This window comes from Rhipicephalus sanguineus, chromosome 6 (assembly GCF_013339695.2).
Source record: "Rhipicephalus sanguineus isolate Rsan-2018 chromosome 6, BIME_Rsan_1.4, whole genome shotgun sequence".
Classification (NCBI taxonomy): Eukaryota; Metazoa; Arthropoda; class Arachnida; order Ixodida; family Ixodidae; genus Rhipicephalus; species Rhipicephalus sanguineus.
This window is the reverse complement of record NC_051181.1, coordinates 153,666,963-153,694,962: the sequence shown is the minus strand read 5'-3', so window position 1 is coordinate 153,694,962 and position 28,000 is coordinate 153,666,963. Positions and strand designations below refer to the sequence as shown.

Genomic DNA, 28,000 nt, shown 5'->3' with positions numbered 1-28,000 from the left:
TACACCATCAATTTTGTGTGACTACTAGCGCCACCCGCCAACTGTGAGATACGACGCATTTATTTCGTGCTGTTGCTAACGCTTGTTGTTACAAAAATCGTCGGAGGACGCCACTGACATCTGACTTTCGGGGCGAGGCGTAGTTACTGGTGAAATCGGCGTATTTCTTTCTCGTATCGTTGACTCTGTGACGCTTAATTTGTTCGTTTCATAAGTGTAAACAGCCTCTTTTATGGCCTCAGCGTTGTTCGCATGCACAAGATGCAACGCACGACATCCATTCGAAGAACTTTCTCAAGGGCAGCAGCTCTGTAAAGTAGGTGAACAGTGCCTCAAGTTTCTTGTTCTTTTTCTGTATTCAAATTCGTTGCGTACATTACTCTTGAGAAGTTATCGCATCTGGTAGAGTCGGTTGTAGAAGAAATCGCGGCATACAGCGATCCTCGCCGGCTGGGTTTTTCATCATTAGGCTTAGTGCATCTGTGTCCAGTTGATTCAACCTAAAAGCTTGTTTTACAGCGCTGTGTTCCGAGTGAATATGTATTACGCGCCCGTATGTGCTCTTCCTGGTTATTTCGAGTGATGCAGTCAGAATACAAAATTAAACGTCGCTTGATGTTTGGTTGTGTTGGTTTGTGTAATACGGGGGCTGTGTAACTGCTTAACGGTTGTAGTGCTTTACTGTACGATACGTTTTGAATTTATGTTGCTCGCAAATGCGGGAGTCCGTGCGATTTTGCACGCGCACCCATCCGTCAAAAATTTCATGCGCAGTAAATTGTTCGTTATGCTAATAGGTGGCATACGTAACATCAGACGCTCGTTTGACGTCAGAGTGAGTCATGATGGCCGCCGTACTGCGATTTGCAAGCCTTTTTTCGCACTTTCGAGAGCAGATCACAAAAGATAAGCGCTGTGCTATTAATCGGAGTGGGTGGATTATCAGTTGAAAAGCGCCGGCTTCGGCTGGCGTGACGAGAGTCGTACCACGTAGTATCCGCCTTGATTTCCTGACACGCCTAGTCAGTGTCTTTAGAACAGGTTTCGTTGGAACAAGCTGCGCACTGAAGTTTTTTATAGCGAGATGGTTCAGTTTGTGGTGAATGAATGAAAGTACCACTCCAAGCTGTTTCTGTAAATTCCTAGTTATCTAAAAGGCCGTTTTTGAAAATGAAATGCGCAAGCGCCGCGATTATGTAGCTTCTGTAACACTTTACGAGAATTAACCGACTCGACTTTAAAAATTGCACCGTTTCTGACAAACTCGGTGCTTCTTGCATGGAAGCTAAATACTGTTAATCGAGTAAGCTTGAGTCCTTGCTGTGGCAGCTGCCCACTGAGCTTAGAAAAAAGCTGGGCAGATGAAATTTGAGACTCCTTGAAGAGTCCTCAGTCAGCAGTTTCACCATTCGGTCTAAATTTGACAAATTGGGCCAGTGATTAGAGCCATGAGTGCAGCATCAGGAAACATCTGGACAATGATTTCCTCACACATCTTTCTGCTCCAAGTTCTCTAGTCCATTTAATGCATAAGAAGCAATACAATGCAATGCTTTTCACATAGCTTGCATTTGAGACCAAGAAAGTAGTGTCACACTAAAGAAAGGACACACTGTATGTATTGTGCAATTCCGTGTAAGTTGTAGCCACGTATTTGATGTTGCAGGACATGACAATTATTACATGGAAGGCATCACTAATAATGGCCTATTGAACACTAGATGAGAGGAGTCGCATTCCCGTTACTCAAACATGTTACATCGCGCACTATAAGCACAAAGATGTATAAGTAATGTGTGACTTGACATGGCATAACCATATGGCCTCCAGTTTGACATGAAGTATTCCATGAAAAGCATTACGGATTATCTGTAACTGCCTTCAAAACATGCTCGCATGAATACACTACTAGCACAGCTTTTGTAACATTACCTGCCAATTGTGAAATGGGAGAGCAGTTAGCAAAGAGCCTTGATAACTTGAAAGATGGCCTTTCTGTTTACTTTTGACAGCGAGAGAAGCATCACTAGTTTTATTCCTTGGATCTCTACTGTGTCGTTGCTGTGCTGCATCTTGTTAGACTGCAGCCGCTGAAGTTTCCTGCCCCTGAAGCAAGGAATTGGTGAAAAAGCTTGAAAATGCGACGTGTTCTTTCTGTTAACCTCTTCAGTGCCATGGATCCGCTTTTCATTGAATGCGTCAAATGTTGAATGTTCATAATTTGTTTCGAATTCCTGTCAAACACCATAGACCATGCTTTTTTCCCTCTCGCTATCAATTGGCAATACTGATATTGTGATGCATTCTCTTAGCAACCGTTTTAAAGGGACACTAAAGGCAAATATTAAGTCGACGTTGATTGTTGAAATAGCGCTCCAGAAACCTCGTAGTGCTACTTTTATGCCAAGGAAGTGCTTATTTTGAAATAAAATCACATTTTAGTGGTCCGCATCGCGTTAGTGCACTTCAAATCACCCACCTGAAATCAGACTTTCATACGTCACTGCTGCCATGCCCAACGTTGCCTGTCTTTACTGCGCGGCCGCCGACACTAGTAGCAGCAGAGCAAAAGTAGTGGGACCCACAGCACCAACAACGGCCATCGAAGCTTGCCGCAATCGCCGCAATGGATGTGAACGGAGAACGTGACAACGAGACATTGGCTCGCGACGCTGGGCTCCAATTCAGCGACTTGAGCCCGAATGATCGCGGTATGCTGCTGAGGGCTCGTAGTGCCGGCATCCTTGCATGCGGCATTTTGTCGAAGTTTCTGTCAGAGCGACTTTCACGAGCGCGCAAAACACACGCGGCAGTACGCGATCCCAAAACTACCACTGAGATGCGACCGCGTGAGCGAAAGCGGAACCATTGAACGCGCGCCGTTCCCCATGGCAACGCCACAGAGGTTCTTTTTTCTGTGAATCAAACAGAAACGAACAAACAGCATTTTATTACATCTTTTGATGCATGGAAGGTTCTTTTTTTATTGCTGCTAGTTTGATTACTAGTGATTTATTGTAGGCAGACTCTCATACGTCATCGGGGTCACTTCGAAAATGTCCCACTCGTGGCGCTCATCATGTGATACATTTAGCTTAATTTCTCGGTAAGTAGGGCACTGCTGGTGATAATATTGCCGTTTTAGAAGTTGTCATACATTCATACATTGAGCTTTCCCTCTTACATAAATTGTTATTTGCCTTTAGTGTCCCTTTAACACATAAAAGACCACGCAATGTCTGTTCGAGATGCCTAGCTATTCATAATCAGCAGTGTGCCATTGTGTGACATGTGGCTCGTGTTATGTAATACTGGTGTCACACGTTCACTCTTGAATGTGGTTGGGTCTGATCTGGATTGATTTCTTGATATTTATTGGCTCCCTTATGCAAGCTACAGAGGGGAGCCAATCACTGTTGAGAAGTTTGATCTCGGTCAGGCTTAACCGCGACAAGCAGTGCACCGTGTGACACTGATATTCGAAATACCAGCTACTAGCCCAGAGTGAACAACATGAGGACATTTGAAGAGCACAGGACCATGCAGACATTCGCTCTTAACATTGGACAGCATAGCAACTTCATTTGGAATATTCTTTGCTTTGTAAGACACTCTTTGTACAAGGCATTTGATACTGTTTTTGCATTAAGATATAACTCTTGCTTGTATGGAAGGTTCACACCGAAAACTACTCAACTCAACCAGGACGAAAATTAACTGTAACTGCAGCATGGGTTGGCTCCAAGAAATTGTTCTTGCTGTAAGCATTTGGCTACGCTAGATTCACTGCAGGTTTGCTTCTTGATTTGACCTTTTTTTTTTTACCATTGGTGCTGGAAGGAAGACTTTGTAGCTCTGTTTCACTTTACGCCTTGCCTTACATATGAGCACTGCCTGTTATTTTGCTAGCAATGCAGTTACGCTAAAGACCCAGCTTAAGTTTTCAGGAGTGCCATTTACATTGAATGGTTGGCATGACATCTGAGTAACTGTTTTGATTGAGGTACCATTGAAAGGTCTGGTTCAATAGGACAGTGCCAAACATGCTAACGTGGTTTGGAAGGTTTCCATTGAAATAAAATATATTAAAAATATATCACAGCATACTCATTCATGCGTACACCAACTCTCACTCCCCGCATTGAATTCACAGGCATTGGATAAAGCATAAGTGAGTGCTTTTGAATTGTAGGGGAGGTATGAATAGCAATAATTGCTGGTTTATGCAAATTAGAAGGCAGGCCATTTTTTGCAAGTGTGAGTGGACAAGAGTTTGTAAGCAAATGCGTGTGAAATGTGTGGATGTAGGGATGCGAGCAAGTACATAGCTTCAGCTTGTGCTAATAAAACCCAAAGCTTTTAATAGGTCAATAGGACTAAGCATAACGGATGGGAGTACTTACTTCCTGCACAGTTAGTTGTCATTATAATCAGAACTTGTCTGAAGAATTTTTGTGTTTGTGTGTGAAGGTTTCCCAAGTAATTGAGTCTAAATGGGCCTCTACAATGCTTTGAACTTGGCAAGAAAATGTTGGGAGTTGACAATGCCGCCACAAGCATATGCCAGAGGCGTTGAAATTGGTAGCTCGGTCTTGTGCAAGATAAATAATGAAGCCATGCTACAAATGCCAGCCATTTGGGTATCAGGTTACCACAAGTACAGAATGTAAAAGAAGTTACTGAGCAATAAGAACTATGTTGCTATCACCTCCCCCTCTTAAGAACCGAATGCTGTTATGTTGAGGACTAATGGAAAACATTGTACATATCTCCAAATTTCTGCGCAAATATATGCATTGCAAGTTATTGCACTCTTCTTGGTTTATTTAGTTTTGTTGTCTTTCATGGTTTTTAAAAATTGTCGCTGCATTTTTGGTGCTACCGGCTCAGATGCTTTAATATGTGTGTTTTTGAAGCATTGGCAAAGCTTATTTAACAGTTCTAGAATTAGGAATTTGAGGGCTGCTAGTAACAACGTTAAAAGTGTCGCTCCTGTACTTGCATTTTTATAGTACGCTGAATAACTCGTAAAACATTCATTTGTGTGCTGTAGAACTTTGCTTGCCAAGTGCTGTGGTTTGTGGCCAAGTTATTGCTTTGTTGCAATATTGTGAAAAGCTTTTGGACTTCTGCATTGCATTGTGAATGGCAGACCAGCTGCTTGAATGCTTTGTTTACTAGTCTGATTTCCCATGTATTAGAACAGTTTCTTGCATAGCAAGAGCTTTGCCATCATTTGTGTTCACACTCTGTATTCCTGTATGTGGAGATTCTCTATTGCGTTGAGCCTTGCAGCACGAGGCCTGTTGCGATTTGCACTTGCTTTCAAACCTCAGGAATGCTGTCATGTGTCCTCTAGCTCAAAACAGTTTATGTAGCGAGTGACGTGGGGCTGTTAATCCCCTGTTTTGTTAAATTCTTCTCCCAATCCAATACATATGGTCTTGCAAAAAAAGGTTCATTCACTGCTTCAACTTCGGATTTTTTTGTTTATGATGCATCAACTTCCTTGGCAGGTCTTGTAAGGAACAAAGAATGTCAAGTGTTCCGGAATTTCTTGTAGCGTCCCTCAAGAGTTGCTGCAAGTGCTGTTATGAGTCCTAGAAAACATTTTTTTTATTGCTGTCTGAAGCTTAGAAGGAAGAGGATTTGCAAAAAAGCTGAATATTCACAAACCCTGATAGCCTCCAATTCAAATTTATTGTGCAACAGCTTTTGCAGCATACATAATGACCTTTTTGATATAAGATGTAGCATGTGTTAACAGAGCTGAAAATACATTTTTTTTAGAACTCTGTGTATTTATACATGCATTTAACAGAAGCACCTGTGTTAGTTTCTGTGCAATTCTGTTGTTTCATGTGCCACCTCAGATATTTATAAATATGCTTGCCTGTTTCCATGCACAAAGCGATTACTGTCTAAAGTGGGTCAGAAAAATGCATTTTACGCTATGTTCCATTGTAACGAGAGTGTATATTGATGGCTACAAACAAGTCTCTGCCACCCAATACCAACTCGCGAAAACTTTTTATAAATTTGCCATTGGCTTGTCTTCACACTTTGCATGTTCTACTCTTGAAAATGTGGTTTACTATAACTACATGAAGCATGAAAGTGCTTTCTTGTGCATGAGAAAAATTTCTGCCAAGCTGGCTGCTGAGCCTTCTTGTTCAGACTTATAAGTAGCCTGCATCGTTTTTGATGCTTGTGTCATGTTAGTGCGACTCCTTGCCTTACTTGTAAGTGTTCAAATGAGGTTTAACACAGTTCCTGTACTCTTTGCACTCTAAAAGCAGTTGCACACTTTGGGGTGGGGTTTTTTTTTTTTTTTTTTTTTTTTTTTGTCATGCAACGGTAAACACCATCTGGCTTGCCTGTGTTTCCTTTCTTAAAAGCTCCTTACCCACCACTTTCCTTTGAATTATTGCAGTGGGACAAAAATGCCTCCAAAGTGTGCAACTGTTTTTACGAGTGTGCCTTCTACAGCGATTAGCATAACACACCCATGATTGTCGTGACCCACCATAGCATTAGTGTAGTGCAGTTCACCTCAAGGTTGCTAGTTCATGGAAGACAAAGTGCAGAAACACTAGGGTAATATAAATAAATGTTCAAGAACTCCAGATGTTAAATTATATCCACTGTATACACCCCAGAGCCCACCCCATAATCACATTGTGACTTTGGCACATAAAACAGAGTTTCCGCGATTGTTGTGTGGTGATGTCTGTTCTTGTGCCCTCTCACAGCTCGTAGAGCCCACCATGAAGAGTGCCTCCACACTAGAGAGCTCAGTGCCTCTCGGCAAAGGTAAGGCGCTGCCCGAATTCTGTTTATTGGCTTTTGTCTTGAGCAACTGGGCCGTGCTGTGTGTTGTTTTTGAGTCTCTCCTAGGTAGTTGTCAAGGCTGCGAGCAGGTCACTCTCTGACCATGCTCGGCTCGCAGTGATAATACCCGCCTATGACTACTAACCAAATCCTGGGTTATTTGATGGAGTTAACCTGAGCGTACAGTAAAAACAAGGAGGTAGTTTCACTTTTCGGAGGTGTACATAATACAGGAATAAACTTTTTTTCTTGCTTTCCTCCTTATAATTGCAAATAATTTGTTCAGTTTGATGCTCTCTGATCTTATTCACCTTAAAAAAAATTACATTTTCGAGAGCTAATTTGTGCTAATAGTAATAGACGTTGCCATGGCATTCCACATAAATTTAAAAAAGCTATTGCAATGTAATATTGTATCATGTCTTAATCTCATGTGAATAAGTCTTTTAAAAAGTTCTCTAAATCTCCTTTATTGTTCAGTACAGCTATGTGATGGACCAGACAATGAGAAAAAAGAAAAGCATCTCTCATAGTAAGATGTCTGTATTTTCCAGAGTGAATGCCTATTAATTTTGTGCTATTAGTTGTGGACATTGTCATGACATTCCACATGAATATGAACAAGGTCTCAAAATTGTGTAAACTGTCTAAGATATCTTATTCATAGGTAAAAAAGTTCCATGATGATTAAAAGGCTCTCTGAATTTTACCTTGCTCATTGTTGAGTACAGCCATTTGATAGATGAGGAGGAAATAGAAAAACCTTAATTAAAAGCTTCTCGAAATGTAACATAACCTTTTTTTTTTTTTTTCTAAGGAAAAAAGAGGTGAAAAAAACAACACACAAAGCTGTCCAGTGTGCATGATTTTACTACAATAAAAAAATAATAAAATATGGGCACTGAATTTTATGAACTGAAGGTTGTGTGGAGGCACTGCTCATTGTGGGAACACCTGAGGTCTGTGTGCGCATCTTCGCTTCCAGGAAAGTCTTCATTAGTTGCATTGAAAATAGAGATCACTAATTAAGTTTTTTGTATCAATCATATTCAGTACCAAAACATAATGCTGGTTGCAGTGTCAGTGCTGCAATGACTTAAGCTCACGCTCAAATAAAAATATTGGCAATAACAACTTGTAAAGCTGTGCAGCCAATTTTCTGGAATGTAGAAACAAACAGAAAATTAAGCTGCTTTTGAGTAAATATGACGGTGTGGCTGTCTGGCATGTTGAAAAAGCACTAGTGGTGATTTGTCGCCTCTTTCCTAAGGTGAACATAAGAGCTGATCATGCGTCACAGTTGAGGGAGTGACATTTCCTAGGCTATCTGCCCCTGGCATTTCATTTATGTTGTCCCCCTCTTGTCATCTAGGCTTTCTCTTGCGAGTTTGTTCTATGGCCTTTGTTCAAAGTTGTGTATAAAGACATGCTTTTCTTCCCACGTCTAAATTTTACTCGTTCCACACTGAGCTGTGCCTTCACAATGTTGATGTGCTATTACTAGTCTTGCCTTGGCGCCAGTACCATGTTTCTGATACCACTCTACCTTTTTATTTTTCTGCTCTCTTGACAGGATTGCCGCGGCGCCTTTCCCATTGTCAAATGCACCTACTGCCGCACCGAATACCAGCAAGAAAGGTAAGTATTTGACATTGCCTTGCCATGGCATTTTCATCTCTTTTTAGAAAGCTATACACCTTTTCACAGGAGCACCCTCGCACCCATGCTCGCACCAGTGCGCTGCAGGGGTCGAGGGTATGTTTTCAGTGTTGCCATCGCGCTTTGGGCTGCGCATGTTGTATCTGTACGCTTGGTACGCTTGGATGTTGTGTGTGAATTAGGCCCTTCTTTGCGATAAAAAGCGATTGTCATGGCCGGAAATGGTGCGTATTCAAAGAACCGATCGTCTGGCCATCACTGTGTCGTGCACGGGTGCACGAACAATCAGCGGAAAAGGAACATTTTAGGCGTGATTGTGTGCCCGCAGCACAGCACGCCGCGCGAGGATTGCAAGTGTGACATGTTCTCGCTGTATCACTTTCCGTCGTCACCGGAATTGCAGAAGAAATGGGTGGCGTCGGTAAATCGGAAAAACTTCCGTGCTTTGGGCTGCGCCAGTGCTGTGTGTGTGTTGCTTCGGTACGCGTTTGTGTGACTGTGTTATGCGCCTGTGTCCGATACGAAGTGACTACCATGGCAGAAAATTTACTGCATTCGCATAGCAAGTCATCTGGTCATCACTGTGTCGTCTACGGGTGAACGAACAAGCAGCGGAAGAGAAATATTTAAGGTGCAATCGTGTGTCCGCAGCGCATGTACGCCACGCGATGAGTGCAAGCGTGCCATGTTCGCGCTGCATCGTTTTCCTTCGTCGCCTGAATTGCGGCATCAGTGGGTGGCTTCACTAAATAATAAGAACTTGCGCGTGTCGCCCTGGTCACGCCTCTGTTCCCGGTATTTCGTTGGCGGCAAGAAAAACGACGAGAACAACGTTCCCAAGCAGCATCCTAGATAGGAAAGAAAGGTACGCAAGCCACTGATAACTCGCCTACTAACTCGTGAGAATGTTGCGGATTCACACTTCATATCGTCCATAACACAGCGGCCGACACGGCTGCAAACTCCGCCTTGCCCGGTTACGCATGTGCAGCCTGCGCGCGCCGTACTTCAGCGGACGGCCTCGCGGAAACCCACGCGCGATGGGGCCTACTGTTCACGGCTTGCGACGGTGTCACATTCCCCTTCACCAGCACGACTTTTTCCTTCACACTGTGCGCCAGCGACTGACCCACACAGTCAAACTGCACGTAGTTGCGCGACTCCAGTGCCTTGTAGTTGCACACCTGGCGAAGACCCCACGCATTCGCCTCAACGAGATATAAACAATGTTCGCTCGCGGTATTTCTGGCCATTCACAGGTCTCCTCGACCTAGTCTTCGACGTCGTCGGGGTGAATGTAGGTCAGCTGTATCTGTGAAGAAGGATTGTGCGGTGTTTACAGTTTACAGCTGACAAACTTACGCGCCGCGAACGAGTATGCACGGAGGTTTGAAACTGATGGATAATCCGTAGACATTTAGTACGCCAATAAAGGAAAGCGGTAGACAGCTGCAACAACGCTCTAGTTACCGATTATTAACACTTCACGCCGTGATAGTCCTGGTACTACGCTGGCTGCTACTGGTACCGACGACGAAGCACTTCCGTTCGCTGACGCGGAGCTAATTCTTGCGTCGCACGGGCGAATGCGCGCCGCTGAACGGTTCAGACAGCGACAAATAAGTCAGTGGCAACGACGATACCAAACAAAACAGCTTAAAGAAACGAAAAATCAGCAAACACAGGCTTTAGCAGGGACCTCACACCAACAGATAGCGCGCCGGTTCGAGTACGCGCAGCCCAAGATGGCGATTTCGCCAATCTTGCACGTTAGACGGCGCGCATTTCAATATGGCGCCTCCCTGGCGTGAGAATTTGAAAAGGTGTATAATCGACCATTGTAAGCAACTTAAGAAGAGGTTTAGCGGCTTCTATCTCTATTTACAGTGACTGTGCATGTGTCTGTACTAAAATCCTGCTTGTCAGGTGTGCAACCAGATTGAAGTGTAGATATAATAATGTAGGTCAATTATCATTGTGTCCTAGTACACAGTCACAACCTGCCACGGTGGTCTTGTCTTTATGATGCTTCACTGGTGACCTGAAGGTCGTGGGAACAGATTTCTCCGCTGTTTTGTCGAACCTGTTTAGTAAATCAGACCTAGACATGCATACCTTCCACTCGTTGATTTAATCGGAACCATGAGATGAAGCAATACTGCGAGTCTGCCTAGTTGGAATAAATTTGTCTTGACAATAGTTGCACGAAAACACAGAGACAATCCTTGTGTTGCCTTCGTTGTCCCTGCATTTTCACGCAAATATTGTCAAGAAGGACGATAAGATGGGCTGCCATTACAGGTATGCCTTATGTCTGTGGCACAGATCATCCTTGCTGCGACTATGCAGTACTGCCTGTATCCAGAGACCACTTTGCAGATTCCTTCAGTAAATAACTGACGTCATGAGTAACAAAATAATCGTCACCATTTTTCACCAAATAGAGTACTTTCTCACTTTCATACATAGCCATTGGCAGGGAGGTGCAAAAGGGGCACTTGCCTCCCACAAGCCACACCATCACTTGCCCCCGCCCTACCTACACCAGCGCTCTCCCTTTCCCACGGGTTTGCACCCCCCCCCCCCTTAAGACAAACTCCTGCCAACACTCATGCTTCTATATCAGTTATTTTAATTGCTAAGGTCGGCATAACTTAATAATAACTTAAGGTGCAGGCGTGTGCTAAGATGAAGCATTAAAATCTGTGTTCATCGCCCTGAAGGCCTTCAGGGTCTGAGACATTACTTGCTCAGGCGTCCCAATGAAGTCTTGGCGCTGAAACGACATTTGTTGTGAAAGTCAGCTTGCAGAAATTGCTAAGTGCAAGCAGCACAATTTCATGCAGTCAGTTGCTGCATCAAGGCCACTGAGTTGCCATTCACTAGCAGACATAGTCCGTTGCGGGACTACTGCTGGTAGCCCCCATCGATGGCAGTGCAACACGTAATTAGACCTATATTCAATAACAACTGCCACTAAAATCTTTGTTCTTTCTCTTCCTTGGCATTACCAAATGAAGTCGGGAAGATATTACAATATATATTGCAATTTTCATGCGTTGCGTACGTAAAAGAGCATGTAAACGATGGGAACACACGGGGCGCACACCATCTTGCAATAGAGCCTTACCTCACGGATTTCTCTTCTGAAATAAATTTTAACGCCACAGCGTTAAAGAGCTCGTTTCGCAAAAATTCCGGTGTCAGCATCAGCGTCGTTGGTTGGGAGCGAAAAAATGCTCATCCTGTCCGTGACCGAAAAAGTATAAAATAAATAATAAAAATCTTGGGTTCGAGTGAGAATTGAACCCAGGCTGTCTGCGCGGCAAGCAGGTGTTCTACCTCAGAGCCACACTATTGCTTGAAACTGCTTTGGAAAAAAACACTACTGTAAAACACTACTGCTCCGGATTTTACGGTATATGAATGTCATGTAGTGAAAGGAGTCTCCTTAACGCATGTAATATTGCATGGCAGAAGCGTAGAATTGTGTCAGCCGTCAAACCATGTGAATTGCGCAAGTTTGGGTGTTTTAAAGGCCCACCCATTGCGAAGCACTCTTACATTTAATCATCAGCTGCAAAAGCATCAATAAAGTGAGCAGCTGTGCAGGTGTGCGCGTTGCCTTACGGACACGTAGTTGGTATTTTGCTGATTTGCAAAGGGGGGGGGGGGGATAATTATGGTGTAGTGGGCACTTAACAACTGTACTTGCAGTAGGCATTCTAGGATAGTTCTAAACAGCAAATGTTCGCGCACAGTCGCTCATTTCCTTGCGGCACGGATGAGGCATGCACAGAGAACCAAAGCCAGGCTAGCAATTGAGAAGTCGATGCGCACGGGGCCCGATTATGCTTATGCGTTGTACTCTTGATGGCGAAGCTCAAGCGTCCTCTCCAAGATTTTTTTTTTTTTTGTCCATGCCCTCACCTAGGACATACAAGCTGTACTAACCATTGAGTGCCTGCTTTATCTGCATTAAGGAGATGACCAGCTGTTATTTTGCTATCAATTACAGCTGAGGTATGGGATAAGGCAGTAGCGGATATTTTTACGTGTTCGTTTGTATGTGATGTGTGTGTGTGTGTGGCCTCGATAGCGCATTGTAAAACAGTTTTTTTTTCTGTGTAAGTTCAAGAAGTCCTGTTGTCTTGAGTGTTTAGATAAATTACATGAGAGTGAACCGTCATACTGTGCAGTGTCATTTTCGAATGGCATTGGCAATGTCACCTAAGCCTACCTTTTATTTTCTTCTTTTCTGTTTGATAGTGGCAAAGTCGGCACAGGAGTCATCTGCAAGAAGTGTGAGCAGAATGTGAAAGCCTATGGAAAGGTACGGGTATTTACCACCTGAGTGGGCCCGGCACACATGGACATTGTGCTGAATCTGCATCTTTCTCTCTTCAATTCAGCCAACAGCATGTGAATACTGCAACATCATCGCTGCTTTTATCGGCACAAAGTGCCAGCGGTGTACCAACTCTGAGAAGAGATACGGACCCCCTGTAAGCTGCGAGCAATGCAAGCAACGCTGCGCCTTTGACCGCAAGGATGACAGTCGGCGAAAGGTGCGTACAGGCACGTTGTGGGGACGGTGAAGAACCCATCAGCCAAAGCGTTAGTACGTCAACATTTAACTCTTAATTGGGCGAGCTTCTGCCCAGCAAATTGGAAGTACACTCAAACCGCAATGATAGTGGCGAGCACAGTCACCCATTGTCAAAATCTGATCTATGAATTTAAAGGGACACTAAAGGCAAATATTAAGTCAACGTTGATTGTTGAAATAGCGGTCCAGAAACCTCGTAGCGCTGCTTTTGTGCCAAGGAAGTGCTTATTTTGAAATAAAATCACGTTTTTAGTGATCCGCATCGCATTAGCGCGCTTCAAATCTCCCGCCTGAAAATACGACTCTCATACGTCACTGCTGCCATGCCCAACGTTGCCCGCTTTTACTGCGCGGCCGCCGACACTAGTAGCAGCCGAGCGGAAGTAGCGGGACCCACAGTAGCAACAACGGGCGCTGCGGCAAAGACTTGCTCGGATGGGCACATTCAAAGCCGTCACCAAGTTGCGGTTGGTCTCGTAATCCTCAGTACGAAAGTGCAGCGAGCACACACGCAGAGGTTTTGACTGTTTAGCACACTGGCGCAATGGCATGACAATAAGCCACTTCGAGCGTAAGGGTTCATTCCGCGGCACCCAGTGAAAAGACACACCGGTTTCCTTGCTGCAGCACTGGCGTTGTGCACCATTCGGGCATCCGGCAATATCACACGCATGCGGCATTTTGTCGAACTTTCTGTCAGAGCGACCTTCACGAGCGCGCAAAACACGCACGGCAGTACGCGATCCCGAAGCTGAGACGGGCGAGGCACAGCTCGGCGAAAACGGAACCTTTGAACCACGCGCGCCGTTCCCCATGGCAACGCCACGGAGGTTTTGTTTTCCATGAATCAAGCGGAAACGAACAAACAGCATTTTATTACGTCTTTTGATGCTCGGAATGTTCTTTTTTTACTGCTGCTAGTTTGATTACTAGTGATTTATTGTAGGCCGACTTCCCTACGTCATCGGGATCACTTCGAAAATGTCCCACTCGTGGCGCTCGTCATGTGATACATTTAGCTTAATTTCTCGGTAAGTAGGGCACTGCTGTTGATAATATTGCCGTTTTAGAAGTTGTGATACATTGGGCTTTCACTCTAACATAAATTGTTATTTGCCTTTAGTGTCCCTTTAACGTGTTGGTGTTGGCCATTTACATGCATAGGTCACATTATTATTTAAGTAACGTAATTAAAACAACTGAAAACATTCAAGAACCCTTAGATACATCAAGGCGTGGCATGAGCCAAGTGATAAGGTGTAACATTTTTAGGCACGAATACCCGGTCACAGGTAAAAAAATTTACCCAGGTCTTTGTGTCGATAAATAGCTCAAATCAATGCAATACAGGGAGTGCTATATGCCTTTTGAATTATAAAGGTGAGAGATTGAACTCAATACAAACTTGAGAAAATTCATTTGCTTATCTAAAAGTACCTCATGAAATTTAAATAATGCAAATGGTAAAATGCTTATGTGAACTCCCCTTTGTCAAAGAAGTTAAGCTTATTTTTATTATTTTATACATAGTTCTAGTGCTGTTTGTAACTTTAAGGGGATGTCTAACGAACTGAAAAGCTTTAAACAAGCAGCTGCATTTTTATTGATTCTGCCTCAGCATAATTATTCGGAATTCTTCACTTGTATTCAAATTTTTCACTTCAGACTAAAGTGTCTCTTGTATTGCAGCTGTTATGAATAATCGCCAATTTCAAATATTGTATTCAAAAATCCATTATGAATCGAGTTTTGAAGACAGTTTGAAGAAGCAAGAGCGATCTAGCACTTTTGCTGCGGCTAGTCCTATTGAAGGCGATTTTTTGGGTCGAATTTTTGGCATACACTTAAAGCCACTACATACTTATATTTGTGGAAAATGCTAAATTTTGAGAATATTTATGTGTACTAGTATGTCAAAGTTTGTTGACACAGTGGCGATGATTGCTGGGAACAGTCTTTTTTATTGTAGTTCCACTGAATATAGCTGGGTCACTGTTTTGGTTCTGTGCATTTTGTTTTTGCCTTCATGTGGCACCTATCGTGGTTGCTTTAGGGGTCGATGCTGATGGTGGACGGATCTCTTTCCAGGTTGAAGGCAAGCTGCTGTGCTGGCTCTGCACGTTGTCTTTTAAGAGGGCCGTGGCCAAGACCAAGCACAATGACCCCATGCGCCATACGGTGCTTGGCAAGGTCGGCTTGACGTCTTCACACCACCATCACCACGGTCATCACCATCACAGCCACCATCACCACCGGTCATCATCGGGCTCTGGTGGAGGTACGAACACTGCTTCCTCCACCGGACAGAACCATCACCACCACCGGAAGCACTCCCATTCCTCATCATCGCTCTCCAACCACAAGTGAGTGGGAAAGACATTTTATGGTGCAGAAGCCAGTTGTCGCCACATTGAACTGATATAACTTGGGTAAACCAACAGACAATAAAGACTAGATAGGCACAGGAGACTTTTTTGTAGTTTTTAGCTGTAGTGTAGTAATTATGACACCCGCAGAAAGGAAATAAAGTGGAGAAAAATCAGCTTGCCACTGGTAGGGACCAAACCTACAACCTTTAGATAACGCATCCGATGCTCTACCAATTGAGCTACGGCAGCAGTCGCTTTCCTATCCTCTTTATTGGGTGTTTCTGTGTGCGTAATCCTGGGAGTGCTAGCAGGCATCACTCGTAGCCATGACGCCAAGTGGGAACAGTTTTTGCCAGCTGGCGTCATGGAGAACACTTGCAAAAAGTGTTCCACACTCTATGTATGTTATGTAAACATTTCTCTATGCGTGCTATTGTAATCATAGAGACTTGTGATGTTCTTGTTATCAGTTCTGCCTGCATTTGGTATTGCAGGGTTGGCAGTGATCATGGAAGTGCCAAAAGACCACGGCTGGATCCGGCCAAGCTGGCAAACGGGAGTACCCCTCTAAGGTGAGTGAAGATGATGCGGAGCATCGCACTCCTGTTGTCTTGCATTGGTTATTAGTATTCATAACCGCAAAGTGTGGTGCATCCACTGCACTAACGGTTTAGATGGAGATTTTTACATGTGTTATGTGAGCTGTTTTTTAACTGCACATACTGGCCAACACTCCCGATTTGTCCGGAAGACTGGCAAATTCAGACCAATCTGGCCACTTGTACAGGCACTGCCATAAATCTCCCAAGAAACAGCCCTCACCCTACTGTGAAAAGAAAATAACAGAAGATAGCGGTTTTTAAGTTTTCTAGTCTTAAAGGGATGCTGAACAAAAATTTGGAAAAGCTATGAAAACACTTACATTCGACTCTGATGACATGACTGCTCCTATAAACAGCGTTTATTTCACGTAATTTCGAGCAGTTGGCCGTATTTTTAGTGGATTCTGAGAATGCAGCAGCTGCACGCCAGTGCGCTTGTCGATGGCCGTGACGTCGAATGCTCCAGCAGGAGAGGGGCAACCGGCACGCTCTCTCCTGCCCTGCCACTTCCCTTTCGCCACCTCTCCTCTCAAGAACCGAGGGTGGCTTGGGGTGGCTGGTGTGGCGCTGAGCCTTGTCCCCTTGTCCCCACACGGGAGACAAAATAGCGTGTCTTCCTCAAAAACCACTACAACTACCGACCGAGCATGTCGCGGGCGCGCCAAGATGCAAGGTGTGAGTGACATTGGTTCCACGAGCGGTGATTGTGACTTCGAGTTCGACAGGCCTCCAAAACGTATGTGCCAAATACAGCCTTATGTATGTGACCCTTCTGCTTCATCAAGCGACAGCGAGGATGACAAGCCAGACTATCCTTGAAGTGTTCAGAGCACAAAAAGTCACGCTTCGAAGGCACCCACATTGGCTGCAATGGGTGCGCAGCGCGAATCCATATCCTTCGAAGCTTCGGCTCTGTCGGAAAGGTATGGCAGGGCTTGTCTCTCCTGACGCTGCTTTTTGCACACCCTAGCGCAGAACAGCGTTCAGGCATTCTGCGTTGTGCCAGGTGCTTCACCGTTCACATTACATAGCAGCATACAACACAAACGGCAAATTCGTGGACGTGGGAGCAAGCTCCGCTTGAGAAAACAAATACGGCCGAGAGCACGGCAATGTCGTTGTTGGCTGCCAGTTGAAAACACGCATGGAGAACACCTTCCCGACCTTTCTCCATGAGAACACGTTTTGACAGAGACGAGCAGCAGCGGGTGGCGGTTTGTGATGTCGATTGGTAAGCGATCTTGCAGCGAGCACAGTTGGCGAGTCAGTATCCGGCGGGTTGTGTGTAACTTCCTCTCTAGTTCACAGCGCGGCCGCTAGATGCACCAGTAAGCGAAAACTGTATTAAATTCATTATTTTCTGCTAGTCTCTGGATGAAGTGAAGGTTGTTTCAACAAATTTCAGCTCTAATCTTTCGATTGGGCTATTTACCTCGGCAACGAAAATTTTGTTCAGTATCCCTTTAAAGAAACCCAGCAGCTTTACCGGGGAGAGGATGTAGGACATTTCCCTCTGGCCATCTGTTTAAAGTGGGGAGAGGGCTCCTCTGGTTCTGCCTTTATTCAAAGTAGTGCTGTCAATGCATTTGTGTGGGGCTCTTGCTACGTAGGGTTCGGTGTATCTTTAAGGGGAGACGCGGGTCTTGGAACGGTCAAAAATGGTCAAAAAATCGATTTTTCGCAAAGCTTATTTTCGAGGCGTTTGTACTTCTGAGCACCTACTCTCAAATTACTAACGCTAAATTCGGTCGGGAAACGCGATAAAATCGGCTTTCAAAGCACCCCGGCAGCACTAAAATGTCCCCAAAAGGACGAAATTTGTTCGAACTTCCCGCGCGCGCCATGAGCGTTGCAGCGGGCCGAGCGCCGCCATCTTGGGCTAGATTTGAAGCTGTTTTCTTTGTGCACATTTTGCGCCATCTCAAAATGGCGTCGCTCAAGCAGAACGGCCGCCGTCGCGGGTTTTCTGAAGGTCGTTTCCAGGCCACTGATTGGCTCTCACGCGGCGCGCTTTTCAAGCGCGCCTTTCCGAGTCTCCCATTGGCTGGCGCGACCGACACGTCATTTTTTTTTTCTTTGTGTTGGTTCTCCGCCGTGGCTGTCCGTTTGTGTGCGCCTGCTTTTGCGATCGTGCGTGTTTCTCGACGGACCGTGTCTCTACTTTGTGCCGGTAGTTTTTCCACGCGATCGAGATGCCTGGAGACTCTCGTCTGAAACCATCGACGCAACGAGCTTTTGGAAGCCGTAAAAAACGGGCTTGGAACAAGAAGGCGCCGGCTACAAGTGCACCGTCGGCAGCGGAGTTGGAGTCGCGGCCGGACCCTTTGGACCTGCCGGGAACTTCAACTGACGACACCGTGGGACCAAGTTCGACTAGCGAAACACTTCGGGTTGATGCCGCGTACTACTCAACGGCGGAGCAGGCGCAGCGAGTTGAGAGATCGGCGCAAACGAAGACCGTTCTGTCTGGAAAGTCGGCTACCCAGCGCAAGTTCGACCTTCTGGAGTAAGCGCGGAGTGCCAGACCGGTGACGCCGGGACCGATTTTTTGCTCGTCGATATGAAAGTTTTGAATAACTTTTTTGCACAAGCGAAGTGCGACAAATGCGACGCAAAAAGTCTCAGCGTGAGGAAGGCAACGGACAAGGAGTACGGCCTTGCGGTAAAGCTTATTTTTTCTTGCAGCAGTTGTGATTTCGAGAAGAAGCAATTTTCTTCTCCGAGAGTGAGCGGAACTGCCACCATCACTCCCTTCGAAGTCAACATGAGGGCCATGAAGGGGATACAGATGATAGGCAAAGGTGTTACTGCCCTTTCGGACTTTTGTGCGTGTATGAACCTTTCGCACCGAGGCTTGCACCACAAGACGTTTCAGGGACACCTAAAAAGTTTAGTGAAAGCCTGCGAAAACACAGCGACTGAAAGTGAAGCTGCTAGTGTGGCAGTAATAAAAGAGCTGTATACAGACTTCCTGAACCCCATAGGGAACATCGATGTTGTGTTCGACGGCTCATGGATGACGCGAGGTCGGAGCTCACACATAGGTGTGGGCTGCATCATTGAGCTCTACACTGGCCTTGTAATTGACCATGTTGTTTACTCAAACTTTTGTCTCGGCTGTGCCCTGGGACCACAGCCGCAAGACGAAGGGTACACCGACTGGCTGGCAACCCACGAGTGCCAACGAAACATCGAATGCAACTCTGGCCGCATGGAAGTAGAGGCTGCGCTGACCATGTTTCAGAGGTCCTGGGCCAAGCATGGTCTGCGCTACACGACTGTGCTCTCTGATGGAGACAGCCGCACTTTTCATGCCTTGTCCGAAGCCGAGGTGTACGGCTTTATCCAAATAGACAAAAAGGACTGCATCAACCATGTCCACAAGCGAATGGGTGCAGCTTTACGGAACCTTGTGGACAAAAAGAAGGCTCAGGGTGAGTCTCTTGGGGGTAGAGGAAAGCTCACACAAGAGAAGATCAAGAAGATCGCGAATTACTACGGATATGCCCTGAGGAGCAATATCAATGACGTGCCAGCTATGAAGAGGGCAGTCGAAGCTACACTGCTGCACATGACATCGACAGATGATGCACCAAAGCACTCAAAGTGCCCCGAGGGTGCTAGCTCTTGGTGCAAGTACAATAGAGCCTTGGCCAATGGGGAGAGTCCACCTTCACACAAGAATGCCCTGCCGGCTTGTGTTGGGGCTGCTCTGGAGCCAGTCTTTGCGAGGCTCAGTGATGAGAGCCTGCTGGCACGGTGCTGTGAAGGGAAGACCCAGAACGCGAGTGAGAGTCTTCATTCGGTCATCTGGACCCAAACTTCAAAGAATGGGAACGCTTCGCTGGAAAGTGTGAAGCGAGCTGCCGCTGAGGCTGTTGCCATCTACAACCAAGGAAGAAGGGCAACCAACGAGTCCATTGCTGCAAGTTTGGGCTATATTGCTGGGGATTGCCTTGTTCGACGAAGCCTAGAAAAAGACTCTCTGCGTTTACGCAAGGCAAATGCAACTCATCTGAAGAGCACCAACACAAAAAAGACTCTTGCAAGGAGACACAAAACGGGTGCAACTGAAGATTACAGTCCTGGACTACTTTGAAGGTATTCTCTCAAGCATAGCAACCTATTACCCAGGGTAACATGCTGCCTAACATCTAGAAGGTTCTTCCTAAAGACTGAAAAGACATGAGCAGCCAGTCGCTTGAGCCTCATACCCCATGGCTTTTCCAGAACCCCCCAGCCGCTTGTCATGGTGGGGTTTTGATCATGCTTTGCACATTGGAAAATTTTTTTAGATATGATTCCTTGGGTGGAACAAGACACTTTTTGTTTTGTTTTGAAGGGAAACAGATGGGGAACATGTGAATAAAATTTATGGTTAAAGGTTCCTTTTAGAAATTTATACAGTGCGTGTCAATCTTCAAACGCGATTTTCTCAGCTTCACATTTTTTGCCAACTTGACCAGCCTTACGGATCTTTTCATTATGTTTTTGTAAGGTAATTTTGATAAATTTTATACCGTTGAATTCGTAAGAAATAGGACTGTGGAGCTATGCTATTTTTTTGTGGCTAAGATGAACATATGAAATTTTGTGAACAATAATGTGAGCTAATTGCATTTCAAGATTACACAATGTCAATACAATTGAAAGTTCTTATATGATGATATATCTCAGTGACAATATAAATAGCATAGCTCCACATGGCAGGTCTTTGGCTACAGCTGCATCTTAAACAGAACCTAAAAATACTGAGGGAAAGTGTCTTAATGACCCGTAAGAAATTACCTAATTAGATTTCACTTATGCTCTCACAATTTGATAACTAATTGAAGTACATGAAAACTAATTATATTTTTGAAAACAGGAGGAAGAAATACATATACACACCCAATTTCATTACAATATCTCCAATAATAAAACTTTTCGTTTCGAGACCAGTGTCTCCCCTTAATCTCAATGAGGAACTCACCACAACACACATTTATATAGATGAGCACTTCTTACCTTTGTGTGTTGTACTACAGGGCAAGCCTACCACACAGGCCATTGTTGTAGGCTCCACAGGCCATGGACAGCGTCATATTTGCAAGGGTTTATAATTTTTCACTTTGTGAATTGCGCTCTTAAACCTTTTTTTGTGTCTGTTTTTGTACAGTCACTTTGCCAGAGCACATTAATATCTTGGTGAAGCATACTAAGAATGGGAAGGAACCACTAGTTTTGTTGGGACACCGCACATTTTGTCCCTCAGTTGCACACATGCTGTACACAAAGTCTTGGTCTCTCAAAAATGGCAAAAATGGATGGTGGTTATGTTTTGCGCAAGCTACGTGCGCTGGTGATTCTAGGAACGAAACCCTGTCCACACTTCATAATTTCGGGCTTCATTTCATCTTTTGTGAGAGTGAATGCGCGGTGTACAAAACAGCACAGCGGTGCTTGTTCCCTTCACGTTGAGGAGTGTGGACAATTTCCTCCATGCGCTCGCGTGTCTTACCTCCCGCAGGGTGTGATAGCACCTATCTGCACATGCAGATTGTTTGATTCTTCCGTTCTTGCATGCTGCGTCTGCAGGAGCACCCCAGAGACCAGCGGCTTGCTGGACCCGAACAGCAGCGATCACGTGGTGGTGCTGACGCAGTTGCGTGAGCAGGTATCCTCCCTGCAGAAGCAGCTGAGCCTGAAAGACCAGCAGCTGCTTGCCAAGGACAAGCAGGTTGGGTTGTGTTTCCTGCTATGCATGTACACAAGTTCTCTTTCATAATCTGACAATCTCTGCAAGACGACTTATATATGTGAAGATGAATTTTAAAAATGAGCTACGTGTTCCTAAATCATACAACCTTTTGTGGGCCACCCTTGTGTTTGTGCCATTGTAGCCTACCTGACCCAGTGTGGTGAGCTTTCAGCGTTGATATTGTCACGGAAATTGCCTCTGTCAAACTCCAAAAGAGCAGGCACAGCTCGCCGGGCCATCAGATGATCTCGTACATTTCACTGTTCTGGTGCTAGCACTACATGTACTGTATTTACAGTGCGGTGAAGTTGGTTACGACGTCACTGTAGACATTACGTAAAAGCAGCTGCCCACTTTGGGTTTTGGTTCCAGCATATCGTTTCTTGGTTATTTAAAATTATTGACAAGTTTCTTAGCAAATTGAACCGCCCTATCTTTACAGGACTGTCATTACTGTTTGAAAAGGGCAGTATCCTGATATGCTTAGAAAAAAATACCAGAGCTGTCATTTAAGAACATCAAATGTGAAAGCTATCGCGTTCAAGTGCTTAGGATGTCTTTTTACTTTGCCATGGGCGTATGGGCACCACAAAGTCTATTCCATGTCTGCATCTCGCGCTGCAGTAATTTTGTAATGTTCTGCACCGGTTGATGGGACGGCCGATAGATGGTGCACTATCCGAAATCGGCGTTATGCTTGGGCATTCAGGGTTTACTTCACTAATGAAGATCCATTGTATTTTTTTTAACGCGTTACTTTTCTTGGTTTCAGATCGCGGAGCTCAAGGCTCACATGTCTTCGGACGAACGCAATGCTCGAGAAAAAATGCAGGCAGAGAAGAAGAAGCATTCGGAAGTCGTTCAGGATCTTATGGTGGGAACTCTTTGTTGGCTTGTTTTGCTTTTCGCATGTCATGTCTTAGCTGCTTAATACTGTAAATAAAGCATCATTGCCATTCTCCGTCCAGACATTACTGATAGCCCACAGTACAAGAGAACATGTAGGTGTACATAGGCTTTAATGCACCTGTTTTCGTTGAAATGTTTTTCAGCTTTTGGTAGCAGAAAATCTGGTCTGTAGAATCTATTGCTCCTGCTATTATATTTGTGTGTGTGTGTGTGTGTATGTGTGTGTGTGTGTGTGTATGTGTGTGTGTGTGTGTGGAAGCTGCTTAATATAGGGCATATCTGAAATTTTATATTTTTATCTTTGCTCAATTTGGCTCTTTTCGCATTTTAATGTTGAATATTTTTTAGATAAATTTTGTACACTCCTTTCAGAGTGATGTTTTTCCACTTTCAGCCTGCCAGCATTTGCTTTTCTTCAATGACTGTTTGGTTCCATGATGCTGTAGCTACAATGTGCTGAATGGTGAATCCTAGGGGGGCTATCATAAGCTGCATGTCATCCAGGAAAAATTTCCGCAGGCCTAAAATGAGAAAGTACCTGGACCTCGAAGACAAGCTTGCACACGTATCTTGAAAAACTCCATGTGGACCAAGCTTGTCGAGGTAACAGCCCTAGAATTTGCACACCATCGAGGCATAGCCAGAAGTCATCCTAAAATCAGAAAAACGGTGTCACACAAGGAACTGCCTGGAGAATAAATTTGACATTCAATAAAATGGAACTGCCCCCCCTTCCAAAGTCAACTTGGAGGGCACGGTAGTTTTTTTTTTCTCCAAGTCTGGTAACATTGCATTCACGTGCTTTCATTCTTTTTTTTTTTTTGCGAAAATCTGATGCGAGGGCGTGTTATACCGGTGTCACACGGTGCTTTGCTAATGGCAATTAAGCCTGATTGGGATCAAAATTTTAAACAGTATTCATTATCATCATCATTTTATTTACCCTTAAGGGCCCCTCATGGGGCATTACATAAGGGGGGGAGGGGGTTAACAATAGGTAACCATGGGTCACAAGGCTGCTTCACGTAAATGCTGTTGGAAAAACAAGAAGAAAAAAAAAAACAGTAAGAAAAAACAAGAAAACAAAACATCAAAATGGGAAGGCAGGTATAAACGCGCAAAGAACAGGGCTACTACTCGGCCTCCTGACAGTGGCGCTGTAACAATAAATCTTTAAATTTCACACAGTTTACCACACTAACAATACTGTCAGGAAGTACATTCCAATCCGATATGACAGTCGGTATAAATGATTTGCTGAAGGCGTTAGTTGAACCATGAATGAGTTGAACACTGTGACAATTAAACAGGCGTCGTGATGATCTCGTGGGCAGCAGGATTAGGCTCTCGCATAAATGAGGAAAGTTATAATACAGCTTATGGAAAAGGCAAAGACTTGCTATTTTGCAACGGGATGCCAAAGGGGTTAGACCATTCGAACTTTTGATGTTAGTGACGCTCAATCTAGAATTATATTTGGAAGTTATAAAACGAGCAGCTCGATTTTGTATTGCCTCCAACACCTCGATTAGGTACTCTTGATGGGGGTTCCAGATAGGGGATGCGTATTCAAGTTTGGTGCGTATAAAAGTTTCATATGCCATTAGTTTAACTATGGGCAAAGCAAATGTGAGTGATCGTCTGATGAAACCTAGTGATCTAGAAACGCTTGCAGAAAGTGACCTGATGTGCTTAGACCAATTTAGATTATCTGTTATTTCTACGCCGAGATAACTATAAGATTCCACCTGTTATAGCGCGGCATTATCGTGTATGGGCAGTGTAGATGAGCTTTCTTACGGGACACGTGCATAAACTTACATTTTGATACGTTTAACTGCATGAGCCAGGTCGAGCACCAGTTTTGGATTAATGTTAAATCATCCTGCAGCAATGCCTAATCGTTAGTAGTAGAGATACGTCGGTAGAGAACGCAATCATCTGTGAACAAACGAATGGTTGATGAAATTTGAGCAGGAAGGTCATTGATGAAGATTAGGAACAGAAGGGGGCCAAGAACAGAGCCCTGTGGGACTCCGGAGATAACATTAGTAGCGGCAGATGGATGGCCTTCGATGACGGTGTACTGGGAGCGATCAGTTAAAAAGCAGTGAATCCATGACAATATCAGCGGATCGATTGAAAGGCAAGATAGTTTAGTCATGAGGCGCTGGTGAGGAACTTGGTCAAAAGCCTTAGAAAAATGAGGTAAATGACATCGGTTGCCAAGGATGAGTCTGGGTTTAAGTGCAAGTCAGTCGAGAATTCAACAAGTTGAGATTCACATGAAAAGCCGGACCGTAATCCGTGTTGGTTCGGGAAGAAAAAGTAGTTATTGTCCAGGTGTTTTGCCAGGTGGGAGTAAATTATATGTTCAATAAGTTTGCATGCAATACATGTTAGCGAGATAGGACGGTAATTAGATGTATCGGAGCGGCTTCCTGCCTTGAAAATGGATACAACTCTGCTAACCTTCCACTCAGACGGGATTTGGCCACTGGAAATAGATTGCGTGAAAATGACTTGTAGGACGCGACTAGATATTACTTTTGTGCCTTTAAGAATTTTAGCAGATATGTTGTCAGGCCCAGGGGCACTAAATATCTTCAAGTTATCAATCAGCTTACAGATTTCTTCTGCCGAAATATTAACTGGTAGCATTTGGCTCCTTCTGCAGCTTGCACGAAGAAAGCCATTCACAATCTAGAAATTCAGTCTAGATCAGGCCTGATCGCAATCAAAAGTGACCGTGCGACACTGGTATTATATTCAAGTAAATACTGTAAACATAAGACAAATGTTCTGTCTGATACTTCTTGTAGGAAACTATCATGGGCTGCACTTCCTCATGAGTGGCGAGACCATAAGCTTTTATTTTCTGCTGGCAACTATATCAAGTGTCTGTTCACGTGCACCTATTTCAGAACAAGCTGCTGACGTTGCAGAAACAGATTGCAGCCAAGGCGAAGAGCAATCGAAAGAACACAACAGCGACAACAGACAGCCCGTCTTCCCTGATCACGTGACGGAAGTCTCTTGCATCTCGTCTCCCACTCTCTCTCTCTTCCGGTTCGACTGGAAAAAGTGGCAGTCATTGTCCGATTTCTTCAGCATTGCTCCACCATTTTGTTATCCTCCTCCCTCCCCTGCCCGTCCCCACCTACCTTTTATCAGCAGGCAAAATCACCTCATCTCTGTATATTTTTTTTTAACTTTTTGAAGCAATTGTGTGGGATTTTGTGATGAGCGATGTGCAACCCACATTTTAGTTAGGTGCCGGTTCTCGAATCATGTTCTAAGCTTTGGTGATTGGAATGGCGGTGGAGTACTTGAACGTCGCAAGGCCTAGCTCGCGGAGTCTTCAGCTGCAGTATCTTGGCCCAACCCATTGCAAGAAAAACTGGCTTACATTTTATCATATCCCATGGACATCTGGTAGACCCTTTAAACTATGGACGCCCCATGTAGTAATCGTTACCAGATTAGGTAACGTGTATGCATCCATCGTCCACCAGAGGCGCAACACACTCGCATGTGATGTACCAATTTGCAAATGTGGTTTGTCGCCACTTGGAGGAACGATCTATTGCCTCGCATTAATGTTTACGCCTGCACGTCTATTGTGCAGCAACACCATGGGTCCATTGAACGTTGCGTTCTTACCTGCGGCTAGGACTTACGTGGATCTGATTGTCAGTCCAGCGACAGGGTGACATGGTGTTAAAATTGGCTTAGCCTCTGCACATTCAAGGAATACGATATCGACAGTAGCTGCTAAATTTGCTGACTTGGCTGAAGACAGTTGTTCCAGGTTTGTTAGTGTGATGAACGATGGTTGTGCTGGATAACGGCGACATTTAGGTCTGGAAAGGTTTCAGGCTTGGGTCATCTCGCATTTCTTGCCTAAGTAGTGAGTGGTAGTCGAAATTTTGTTTAGATGACCTGTAGGCAGTGTTTTCTTGCATGTTTCCATGACAACTAAGCCCGAGAATGAGTTCAGGGCGTAGCTGCCTGCTGGGCCACAGATTCGAATAGAGGGAAGTTATGGGCTGTTTTTTATCCGGTAATTCTGAGAGGCATGTGACCGAGAAAGTTTGGAATGTTTTTAAGGAGGGTAGTACTCCATTGCCACATTGAGATGCTCTTGATTGCGTTTTATTGGTGGCAAGTCAATGCGTGGTGATTCTGTTAGCGCAATTCCAGCGCCGTAACTGCCAAGGCTGGCAAGCTGTATGTTTTTTAGTCCTCCAAGTGAAGCCCTTGGGCCCACTTCATCTTAGTGTTGTTTTAGCGGAAAGTACACATACACACACACGAGGGGTAGGTCTATTTGTGAAATGATAGTTACAGAACACTGTCATGTTTGTTTTCCTCTCTCGGAAATGTCGAGATCTGGATTGGGATGCCCCCCACAGTCCACCTAGTGTTTTTATTTTCTTACAAAGCCGTTTTTATCTGTTTCAGACTGCAGGTGTTTGTAGACGAAGTGTCAAAATCATTTCCATTCTTGTTTTATACATTTTATGAAACCTCCGCGTTTAAACAAAATATGTCTCGCTCAAAGCAGACTGGCAGGATGTGAATACAGAAATGGTTTGCAAGTATTGTGGTTGTGCTTTTTGGTGAGTGAAGTAAAAGTACCGAGAGATGCACTTAAAAAGCGCTGTTGCGGCAGCTTGCAATTTGCCCCTGGAATGCTGCCAAGATTGACACCGAGCCGCCGCAAAAGCGTCATTGAAGCAATTTCGAGAGCCATGTATTACGCCCACCGAAAAGCCTTCCTTGGAGTGGAATTCAGAACTGGTTTTGTGCGAGCGTTGTGTGTGTTAGCATGTGCCATGGATTGAGGAATTTGTGTTTTGCAAGTGCATGTGCCAGTCTGCTTCGGCAGTCATCTTTTTCAGTTTGTTTGCAGCATTGTACATTAAAAGAAATGGCAAAAACAATAAATTTATTCGTCGAAAACTGCTTTTGTGTTTTTTTTATGGAAGCCTGTTTGGTGCACACGCTTAGGACGCCAGTTAAAAGTATCTGAAATGAAATAAACTTGGAGCACACTTGAGCTTTTTAAGAGGAGAATGCAATAGCGCAGGTAATCGGGCCCCGCTTGCATCACCTTTTCAATTGCTAGCCTGGCTAAGTTTCTCGGTAGACACCTTAACTGCTTATGATCAGCTGAGCTCCTCATGAGAAATTGTCACTTTTTTGCTTATGACGGGCTGTGCTCATCATGGCTTTTCAGCAATGTTTCAAGAGTCTGTCTAGGACCCCCTCCCAATAT

General features: G+C 44.6%; 1 protein-coding gene across 1 annotated transcript; it reads left to right on the top strand.

The window, feature by feature from the left end:
* The first annotated feature begins 60 nt into the window (after positions 1 to 60).
* LOC125756120 (protein FAM76B-like) lies at positions 61 to 27,684 on the top strand. Its single transcript, XM_037664167.2, has 9 exons — positions 61 to 316; positions 8,405 to 8,469; positions 12,760 to 12,823; positions 12,903 to 13,058; positions 15,188 to 15,462; positions 15,963 to 16,040; positions 21,648 to 21,789; positions 22,583 to 22,684; positions 25,644 to 27,684. Exons 1-9 carry the CDS (start codon positions 233 to 235, stop codon positions 25,743 to 25,745), a joined length of 1,068 nt encoding a protein of 355 aa, XP_037520095.1. The 5' UTR covers positions 61 to 232; the 3' UTR covers positions 25,746 to 27,684.
* The last annotated feature ends 316 nt before the right edge of the window (positions 27,685 to 28,000 follow it).